This window comes from Glossina fuscipes, unplaced genomic scaffold, assembly GCF_014805625.2.
Source record: "Glossina fuscipes isolate IAEA_lab_2018 unplaced genomic scaffold, Yale_Gfus_2 127, whole genome shotgun sequence".
In the NCBI taxonomy this organism is placed as follows: Eukaryota; Metazoa; Arthropoda; class Insecta; order Diptera; family Glossinidae; genus Glossina; species Glossina fuscipes.
In genome coordinates this window covers 475,189-487,143 of record NW_023998470.1, presented here as the reverse complement: position 1 = coordinate 487,143, position 11,955 = coordinate 475,189, and the positions used below count along the sequence as shown (strand labels likewise).

The 11,955-nt window shown below is 32.3% G+C and overlaps 1 protein-coding gene across 1 annotated transcript in view; it reads left to right on the top strand.

Annotated features, from left to right (window-relative positions):
- Window positions 1-371: 371 nt before the first annotated feature.
- The window catches only part of LOC119640737 (mucin-5AC), a 49,817-nt gene continuing 38,233 nt past the window's right edge, over window positions 372-11,955 (top strand). Inside the window, exon 1 of the mRNA XM_038038941.1 lies at window positions 372-479. Coding sequence (XP_037894869.1) covers window positions 434-479 — 46 coding nt within the window. The 5' untranslated portion in view covers window positions 372-433. The remainder of the gene's footprint in view (window positions 480-11,955) is intronic.

Below are 11,955 nucleotides of genomic sequence, written 5' to 3'. Positions count from 1 at the left end.
AAGAGATTGAAGAAGACACACTCGCACACGGCCAAATCCTGTCAACCGGAATGCGTAAGCAATTTACAAGAAGAACTGTTCAACGGCAATTATCAGTTAATTAAGTAAATTGGTTTGAAATTTAGTAAGCTTTAAACACATATATATTTATGTATATCTACGTTTGTAGGTATATCTTCTTCTCTTTTTTTTTTTTTTTTTTTTTTTTCTTTGCAAAAAGCAATTTAGAAAAGATATATATAAGAATTTTCTCTTTTTTTCTATTTTTCTTGTGAATTTACAGTGTTTGCAATCTCTAGACTCCTAATAATACGTTTTGCAATATCCTGCATTTGAAATGGCGCCAAATGTGACGCCATTTCCTTTAACAGACACTAAAACGTCATCGAAAACTACAACGACAAAGTGTTTTCAATTTTTAACATTTTTATTAATGCTGGTGATGACAAATTTCTTTGTGGATACAATTAAAGCGGAAGGTAAGTTCAAGGAAATTGAAAAACAAAAATATTTTTATATTTTTTTTCATTTTTGAAAAGCTATCTAATTCACTTCAGATAACTGGAAAAGTCGGTAAACTTAAGAAGCGCAAGCAAAAAAAAAAAAAAAAATAGAAAAGCCTATGTAATAAGGGATGCTGGAATGTGCGGCTTGTCTCTTCGCCTAGGCATTCAATATTCTTTATCTACCTTTGCTTGATTAAAATGAACGCAGTTCTCATTTAAAGTGATAAAAATGTGAAAATCAACAAGTTGAAACTATTCAATTGAATGATTGAAAATATTGTCCGATCCGAATCATCTTCAATAGCGTTTGTCCTTGGGCCAAAACACGTCGGTGTTAGGAATTTCATGAAAATATCTGAAAAATTGCGAGCTATACAAGAAGAAAACGACAGACAGACGCACGGGCAAGCTTAGATCGGTGCAGAAAGTAATTCTTAATCAATCGACACAGTAAGAAGGAGGTCTATGCCAAGCCCCTCTGGGCGTTGTATTCATCCTCAACAACCGTAACACATGCTTGTACCACAAGTAGAGTAGGGTATGAAAACATGAGATGTTTAAAACTGCACAGTCGGACAAACTCGTTAGCTAGTACACGTTAGCTTACCATAACTTTACGGCTATCTTTACCATAAAATGGCAAAACTCATAGCTCTTTTCCACCACATTTTCCATTATATGCTAAGAGTGCCGAAAAATGGATCCACGATCCAAACTTAGCATAGTAAACTTTTATGTCACAGTTGTCATTAGTTTGGGATTATTTTGATTCCAAAACATTCAACTTGTTTTCGTAGAAAGGATTAATTTTTACATGAGCTTTTATATAGAAATAGATGGTTCCATTTTCCTAGACTTGCCAGGAAAAAGGAAAATTTTTTTATGATGACCCTTTCAGAATAGGATTTTTGGCCAGATCCAAATCATTGCCCATGGTGTTCGTTCTAGGAGGAAACGACATCGCAAAGGCGACCAGAGGAAATACAATTCAGAAGATAATCGCCATTTAAGCATAAATTGCCATAAACTTGACATAGAGTGATAGAATATATAAAATAAAACTATCGAACAAATTCATTGATTATTCTATTGCGAGCTTCCTAATCATCCCGATATTTTTTAAGCGAAGTAAAGAAGTCCGTAAATCTTTTCATTTTCTTTACTTCTGGATCAAACGAGACGAACTTACACTTGAACACTCAATTTCGTTTCAAACAGCAGAGCGACTCAAACATGGAGAATCCAAAAGCGCAACTCAATTCATTTATCTATAGTTTGATGATTTTTCTTCCGGATGGCATAAGAGAGAAGCTAGCAGATTCATAATTTCTGGTGCAAGTAGAAAAATTGCTTGCAATTCATTATTTCGTAAGCATTAGTTATATATATAATAGTTAATAAAAAGCAGTGCTTAATTTACGGCATCGTTTTTGTATAATGTTACCTATCCCAGCTCCGCATCTTCTTTTTCTTTTTCAAGATTGTAAATTTGAATCGTTATTCATTGTTTATTTTTATTTTGACAGCATTAATGCAACAGTACTCATTCTTGTCCATTCAATGTATACCCTTCACCAAAGGGACGTGGATATATTACGTTTGGCATTTCATTAGCGTGTTTCGTATGTCCCTACGCCTTATGCGCAGACATTTAATCAGCGTTAAATTCCAAGTTGCTTTGTTTGTGCCCGTCCATCTATCTGTTAAGAAAAATATACTTAGCTGCTATTAGCTTTGTAACAACAAGATTTTTACATTGTCCTCTTTAAGTTCAGGTAATATTGTCAGGGTTTCGTCCATGCCCGTCCATCTATCTAATTTGGTGATAACAAGGGTTTTACATTTTCGTGTCGACTAGAGGATGAAAGGTTCCTTGATTTTAGGTACAATTTTTGCGTTGTGTCCATGTCCGTCCATCATTGTCCGACTTGATGACCACAAAGTTTTGAAAAGTAAAAGATTTCTTAATAATTTGGACAAAATGTTTATACAGCCATTGCATTCTTTACTTTGCGACTTCCCTCTTCCCGATTGCAACAATTAATATAGAAAGCGTATAGCGTAAGCAAATATCAAAAGTGTAGAAAGAATTTTATTCACGCCGCACGTTAAAAACCAGTAGCTTGCAAATGATAATCTATGGCAAAGATCGATGAAAATATTCCTATTAATTTTTATGAGGCTTTGCAAAATTGTCTTAACCTCCATCCTATTTATCACGCCCTCAATTAACACTTCAATTTTGTACTTTATGTACCTTTTGTTATACTCACTATCAAATGTTGTGTATTCAAGGTTCGTTCCCAAAGTGAATATAAATTTACGTTGAGTTTTAATCTAAAGAGGCACAGCACGATATTCAGTAAAAACAAATTGCAATTAAAATTATAGCATTTTTGTATGTCGTTTTATCTGTAAAGATTTTCGCAAAAAAAAAAAAAAATTACGACTAAACAACAAATATGCTACCTGAGCGTGTTATACGCATATCTGTATTTATAACATATGAGTTTCGCGTGGCCCGTTTCAAAAACAATGCAAATTTAACGCTTGTCGAGTCTTTCCTATTATATGAAATAACATAAAAACATAGCAGATACAGAATAAAAACAAAATAAATAAATGAAAACAATATGTGTAACATGTACGTGAAAATTTTATTTAAAAAATTCAAAGCACTAAAAAACAAACCAAAACCATAACGACTCGCTTTTTTAACGCAACAATAATACTAGACTTTATGGTGCATATTATGTTGGAAAAGGGGGAAAAAAGTAATTTGAAAACAAATATTATTCGAATTGGGCCAATTTTAATGTAAAAGCAAAGGATTCACTATCACTTTGAACCAGATACAATTTCCCAAAAAACAAAAGTACGGTTTAGAGCGAATTGTTATTGCGCAGTACTTGCAGTAACAAGGTATTCATCAGATATATTTACTAATAAATCCTTTTTCATGAGAATAAGGTATTCCTGAAGTCCAGTAATTATCGTTTAAGTAGAAGGCGTGGAAAGAAAAAAAATTCCGGCCTAAGTCTCGATTACAATATATTCGACAATGTAGTGGAAACGTTGATGTTCTAGGTAAGTGGTAAAGTCATTAAATTTTAGTAATGGAAGTAAGTTTAGTTGAAAGGCAGGGGTGGTTTTCTCCCTCTTTCACAATTCAATTAGGAGATTGTCTTGTAAGACTGTTTACGATAGCGTCTATATACCAATAAACTAAATTATAACCCACTGAAATTTTCCGAACTTTATGGCCAACGTTCTGCACAAAAAGCAGATTTAAGAACTTTTTTAATTGCGGCCATGCCGGTTAGCCTGTTTTTGAAGCTCATTTACATATTTTTGCTAAGATCGACCACTGCTGTTTAACCGTAAGTTACTGATAACGACATTTGGAAATCTACTTCTCAGGTGTAGCGAATAGATTTCTAGCTGACCCTCGTACCGAAATTGTTCGCTTTTTGATCGCACTACCCATTAATTCATCTTCTTCGCCATCTTCTTAAATATGCATTAAAATCTCGATAAAATAAATTTATAAACGAATAACACAATATATTGAATTGATCGATAAAAGGATCATACACTCTACAATAAAATGAATTAAAATATTTATGCATTCATTTATCTCTCTGGGCTCGAATAAGCATCAAGAATTCCATCAAACTCACCCCCTCTATCTGTTGGGAAAGATGCATGAAAAACTCCAAACGATTCTATATCTCTTGACTTTTATGATCATCTAATTCAAGCAAAACTCTTTAAACGAAACCTTTTTAGGTTGGCAATAGGCTGCCTTGTTGAAACAAATAATTCACCTTCGAAAGTGCTCAAGTTCTATTCTTAAGTTAGGTCAGCTTCGTCAAAAACCAATCGACACGTAAACCATGCTTCGTTTACCTTCGAACCCATCAGTTTGTCACTCTTCATCTGCATGCAAATAATTTTTTGAAATATCGATCGAAACACTTTTCAAATCACAACGATATTCTTTATTCTACGTTATGTTATAAAAAAATTATCACGCAGACTACGTTGCGTTTAAACTTGTCGCACTAGGAGGTCATCCTTGAAAATTATAACTCTTTACATATTGTTCGTAGTTAATTTTATGAGTAATGCGGTCTTTCCTATTTCCTTTGCAGTTATAAATTAAAATTTATTTAATAAATATTATAAACGACAAAAAACAGAATTAAATTTTCTAAATTCTAAACTTTAATCAGTTTATTAGTGTTTTACGGTAAATATCTAGCCAGATAAACGTATTTTAATTAAATTTTTATTTATGGCAAATAGAAAGAAAAAAAAAACATCAAATAAAAACACATTTTCATTTTATAGTCAATTCAGTTTATCGCACATTTAATTAAAATTCCATAAATTAAAATTTCTAAAACTTTTATTCTCATATAAAGCAAAAACAAAATGTGATTTTATATATTTAATATTTATATTAATTTTTCACACTTAAATAATATAAAATTAGCTTTGCGTACATAGAACTATATATCTATCTATAAGAGAATAATGGAGATTTGTTTAAAACGAACACTTTAACGCCCTACATACGGGCAAAAGTTGTTTTGAGAAAACATCTACAACATGGCAAACGATCACTGTGTAGTCAGATGAGGCTATATATGGTGGATTATAAATACAAGAGAGCGAGTGCAAATGTTCTTCGTTTTCTTATATCTTCTTCGAATGCATTCTTTCCACAAAATGTCTTAAGAAATTTAAGGCAAAGAACAAGTGAAACCATTGTAGTCGGCCACGACCAACTATTAAATCCCTTCACTTTGCATAATGTAGTTATTAATATAACGGCTTTTCAAAATAAAGAACAATGCAAGTAGCGGTCAAAAAACTCATCCGATTCGAACCATTCTCAATAGCGCTCGTCTTTAGGCCAAATAACGGGAGCGTACTAAATTTCATCAAAATGTTTCCACAATTGCCATCTATGAGTTTAGCCCATGACATGTGGACAGATAGACAAACTGCAGAAAATGATTCTACATCGATCAGTCCAATAAAAGATCGATATATCTCATGTCCTTCTGAGTATTGTCTGTATCCTTAACCAGCACAAGTGGTGCGGGGTATAATTCCTACCACGGAGCTTTTTCAATCTTCAAGTTTCAAATTGGTTCCACTTAATTTTCAAGTGAAATTATTATATTATCATGAAGGAATTTTCGTCATAAAATATTGACAAATAGGCCTTTTTGGCATAGGTTTCGGCAGGTGTTTACATTTCCTGAGAATCCTTATATGGGGCAGTATCTCATAAATAGGCCTACCTGGTTCAAATTCGGTAAGGTTAACTTCTATATCCCTTTAATATTACGGAGCAATTTTCACCATAAAAAATTCAAAACTATACCTTTTTACCATATACCGATTCAGTTTGTTTAGGAAGGATTATATGAGAGGGGTTCAAAAACTTGCCACAGCTAAACCAGACTTTTCTCGAATAATTTCGAATATTACAATGTCTTCTGTACTTTCTGTTCTTCTGGACTTTTCGAAGCAAGACGTTAAATGAGGAGTGATCGAAAATGTGTACCGAATCGAACCATTTTCAATAGCGTTCGTTCTTGGATCGAAGCACATCAGTGCACTGAATTTCATTAAATTATCTCAAAAATTGCCGCACGAAAATATGTGGACAGCAGACAGACAGACAGACATAGAGACGGATAGAGCGGCAGGCGAGCTTTGATCGATTCGGAATTATTTTTTGAATGGAATAATAAAAGGTGTGTCTATCTTAAGCCATTCTGTGTGTTACATTTGTCAAACTAAATACAACCTATACGACAAGTGATGTAGGGTATAACAATTAGGTATACAAAGGGTTAAGTAGAATAACTTTCAAAACAAGATTTACTTTGACAACTTTATCACGGTAATCTGCAAAGCCATTCAGCAAAAAAATCGAGCAATCATATACCGAATTCGACCACATCTAGACTGTACAATACGTTTTGCTGCGCTAAACTCTCTGTCTATCAGCAGCAAAGTTATTATATCCTCATCATCTGGCGATGAGTGCATAAATGCAGTTGCATTTGAAATTATTTTGAAATGAAATGAAATGATAAAGCGACTCTTTGATGTCACACATAGTGAAATAACTGAAATTCTCCGACTGACTTTACATTTGAATTTAAAGAGACTTTGTCCACGAAATTTATCATCAAAACTGAATTCATTTGCATAGCAAACGCGCTCAGCATTTTAATTTTCTATATAGTCACGGTTGCAATAACAGCAACAGCATGCAACAATATTTTCCCGTTAGATTTGCTCATTTTCATTTAACGTTCCATTGTCACCTTATCTATTATCAATAGTTGGTTTTCTCTTCTTTTTTTTTTTTTATTCTTCCTTCTACATAGTAGCGGAAGCAAACATAGTTGATGACATATAACGGACATTATGAATATCGTTTGCAAAGCATTCGAAATGACAGACATTTCAGTTCACAGCACTGCTAGATGGTAACAAATTAGAGAACAATTTTTATTTATTTTTTTTCTTATTTGTTTTTGATTCGCTTTCTTATTGGATTTATAAAAAGACAGTCACGCTTATATGGGTGAACGAATCAAATGGGAGGAGAGGGAAGAGGGAAAGAGCTATAGGACTGCTGAATAAAGGTTCATATCGCATTTAAAAGTTTGTCTAAAAATTTGTCGATAAGTTAAGAAGAAACCTTCATAATATATCAAATTTGATTTCAGAATAGACAAGAACGGCCACAATTTGAAATTGAAATTAATTGACTCTCGATTCTAAATACCGCTATCATAGGGTGAGGGCTATCGCCGTAAGCAGTAGTTTAATGCTAAACGCAGGGTATTTCATATTCATTATGGTCCGTCTCTCTATATGTATATGTATTTTTTTTTCTGCTTTGCGTTAGTATTGCAGATGAGTATGGCTAGCTGCCAAAGCATCCACCGGCTACAACTAACGGTGACGACGACATGCTACGACAAATGCATTATTCATAAAGAATAATGATTCACACACCAGAGAAAATCTTCACTTTAGTTAATCAGAGTCAAAGCAAAAATTAAAAATAGAAAAAAAAAAGCAAAAACAAAAAACTTGCGCAAGAAAAAGAATATCCCGTCTTTGGAAATTCATCGCTTATATGTATGTTCACAAATTACTATTTGATATTAGAAGGGAAAAGAAGTTGATGAAAATTATAATCGAAAGGATTAATTATCAAAATTCCGCAAAGGGAACGCTACTAACCAACTCCCTCCGTAAAAGTTGAATATTTGGTTTCTTTAACCAATTTTTGCCAAATCCTCAAAGAGTTTATTCCTAAAGGGCTTTAAACTTTAAAAAATAAAGAGCAAGCATAGGCAACGAATTGTTGTTGCACTGCAGATACCTGATTATAGCAGAGAATGAATTTTTTTACACTCGTATATATTATCATTATTGTAACTATGAAACTATAGCCCAAAGTGTATAGCTACGAGGGGTACAATGATCATATATAAGAAACTGAATGGATGTCAGCAGATCAACAGATTTTCATTGTATCTAGAAATAGTTCGTTTATATTCTGATTCTTAGACATCAAGTGATTTTAGTTGTATCTATAAATAATACTTTTATACCGGGACCCCAAGAGTCCCGCAAAATGTGTTAAAAAAAAATATTTAAAAACATTTCTTAACTTCAGCCCCTTTGAATGAATTTGATAAGAAGAGTATAATATGTATATGTAAAGTACCAATTTTTCTATATATAAATTTCCAAAACTTAATAATATTTCACCAATCGGAAAATCAAAATCTGAGACTTGAAATGAGTCAATTGTGAAATGTAAAAGAGGCTTATGCCATATACTGATATACTACCAAGATGGGTTTGGTGTTTCCTATCGCTCTGTCCATCGTTCTATTTACCTATACTTCAGTAACGAAGTGTATTTGTTTTTTAACTATATACTACTTTCCCCTTTAGAGATAAAGACTTTAAACGATTTGCTGTGCATTTGATATATATAACTCTCTTATCTGCCACGATACAAGCCAATATATATTTATAATATAATTGCAAATCAAGAATGAATAAAAATGAAAAAAATAAAGCGAATCCAAGTAAAATCGAGAATTCATAGGAAGTAAGAAAGTGAAAGTCTTTGCCGTTTTCTTCATAAAATTTTATATTTGCTTCTAGAAAAAAGAAATGCAGGATGCTTAAGTATTTGAGGTGCAGAAATGACTCGATTCATGGCGCTTTGCACTACTTCTTGGAAAGCAATGAAAGCTAGTCCAACGTGTTAATATATCGCGAGTGATCCAAAATAGCAAACGACATGAAGATATTGGTCGACTGACTGATAATTTTTTTAGGAAAAAAAACTCAACTGCAGACGATCGCTGTAATCGTTTGAAAGATAAATCAGGATATTTTATGCCATAACCACAATTGCCAAAACAACGAAAAAGGATAACAAATACGAATAAAAATTTTCTCTATAATTACTATGAACGTAATCCTAACATAACCTATCCTTTGAATACAATAAAATTTTCATCTTTACATAAAAAGCATTTTTGGTTTTTCTTCATTTAGTAAGCAACCTTTTTCTGTTCATATATTTTCAATTTAATTAACGTTTACGAGAATTTTCATACATATCTACACTCTTTTTTTTTTTGGTGTTATATGATTGCGTATTGCATTCCAATTAAATGTTAACATTTTTTATACAAAAAAAAAAACAACAACAAAAAAAAATGAAACGGAAACGGAAACATGTTTTCTGCCTTTATAAGCAAAAATATCTTATGTTCGCGAGTTGTGAGGCCAAGTATTCGCATTTATGCGAATCTTGAATACTCTTGAATGCACTTCATCTTAAGCAAATCCATAATATTCTCGAAAATTTCTATTTACGAAATTTTGGATATACTAGTCACACTTTCAGCATAATTTTTACAGCAAATCTTTTTAGATTAGTCTCAGATTTGTAAATTTGACTTTACTTATATCGTAACAAAAGTTGCTTTCATGATTTTACCCACTTTTAATCGCGGCAAATTTTCAATAATACGCGATCAAAGGATAAACGAACATATAAAAGTGTAGAGGGAGGAATGAGTGAACAAAAGTGACTCCGAATTTATTCAAATTTTTGAGACTTTGTCAGGATAGCCAGACATGCCTAGCTAAACCACTTTCCTGATTTTATTAAAAAAGTTCCAATAACGAGCCGCGGACGAAGGAACGGACGGATGGACAAGCATGAATATTTATAAAATGCATGTGAACTCAAGCTAGCTGTTGAAAGCTTCCACAGCAGCCAATTAAGTTTCAAACGGTGGAAAGGACCGATCTAAAATTTATGAGAACTTGCGAAAGTTCGCACGAAAAAACATGCGTACATAAAAACATAACGATTTGAAATCTTGTGACATCTCTAGAGAATGTTAATCGTTGTTGCAAACGAAATCGCATGGTCAGTGTATTCTCATACTGTGCTGGCAGGTATAAAAACGAACCAAGTTCAATAAATTTTATTAAATCATTAATAGACTTGCGGGTTGATTTCAAATAATTGGTAATGAATCATAAAAATTACTAGGAAAACGATATAAAAATTTATTTCCTCATAGCCAACTGCAATTTTGAAGCCAAAATTAAAAAATTAAGTTGTAATATTTTATTTTGATTCTCTCTCACGTACATAAATGTATGATCATATTAAATTATTGTTTATTATTTTTTATTTATTTTTTTCTTGTTTAAGAGTTTTTTTTTTTCAATTTTTAACCAAGGTGCCACAAATACCAACTCATTGGTCTGTGAAATTATAAAGTGTTATACATTTAATGGTCGTAACAGTTTATAACTGCAATCATGTGAACTGAACTGTGTGCGTGTGTTGGTCACTTTTTTCCAGATTGTTTGTATAACTTTTATTAAAATTAAAACAATAACTTTGGTTAAAATGGCGTAAAAAATTTTTTTTTTACTATTTTTGTTATTTTTTAATAAAAACAAGACACACACATACACGCAATGAATCAAACAATCTAAGCCATTAAAAGGAATTGATGACACTTCTTTTTTTTCTATTTGTTTGAAAATAAATAATTTTCCTATTGTGAAAAAATATCCACAATTAAATTATGACTATATCGGTCAGAGGGCAATTGCTAACTGAGGGGTCGCCAACCTATGACCCGGCGACCACTGAATGACCCATTTGATAATTTCGAGCGACTTCTTGTAGTTCCGGAAACAAAATATAATACATAAAAACAAATTATAAAACATACACGTGAAAGAAACATTTTGAGATTAAAAAAAAATTGAGAACAGATACTAGGAGCAACATTTTAGCTCGATTACCATGGATCGTATACACTTAAGGATGTACTGAAAAAGGTTGTTAAGATCGTAAACATGATAAGAGTGCGATCAGCATTGATGCACAGGCGCTTTAAAGCTTCTTTAGAGGAAATTGAATCAAAATATAGAGATTCGATGTTACATTCTGAAATACGACGACTAAGTCGAGGCAAAGTTCTTAATAGATCTGGGGAGTGCTTTGATGATATACGAATATTTCGTCACGAAAGCGCTGAAAATGATCTTGAAATCATTGATAAACAATCGTTTTTAAAACTTTGGTTTTTAACAGACATAATGAAGCATTATAACGTACCACTCCAAGGAAGTAATCGCTCAATTTTGAAAATGTATGAAGAATGGAAGAGTTTCACTTCAAAATTGACATTATTTGGAAGTGATATAAAAACTAAAAAATTTCATTTCTCTCCCTTGTTACAAAGGTAACATGAAACTGTCGATGAATCTAAATATGTTCGAAAGTAGGGTTTTCGTGATTAAAAGTGAACACGACTAACTATAAACCACACCAACTAAATTAACGTCACAAGTTCAACATCAGGAGAGCCATTGATATCGAAGAGAACGTTTATAAATAAAGTTCATTCAAATACGTTTGTAAAAATGTTCTTAATGAAATATATTGTATTATTTATTAGAAGACTTTTGCAATACGAAAATATCTCTCACTCAAACGTCTTTTTAATACTCACATTTTGATTGGTTCCAATCCGTGGCCAAAAAAGGTTGCCGACCTATGTGCTAACTGATGTGATAAATACGCTTCCAATACATGATTAAATTAGAACGTTACCTAGCTATGACATTTATTAACTGGATATTGTTAATTAATTGAGTCGAGTGATTATAAATAAACGTTAATAGTCAACACATAAAGCAAACCGTGTATAAAGCTACAAAAGGAAAGGAATAAAAAGAAAAGGAAAAACTCTATAGTGGAATACATTCCAATATTATATCCCTAAATCAATTCTCTTAATGAAATTGTTAACATAACGACTTTTCGAAATAAGGACTCATATTG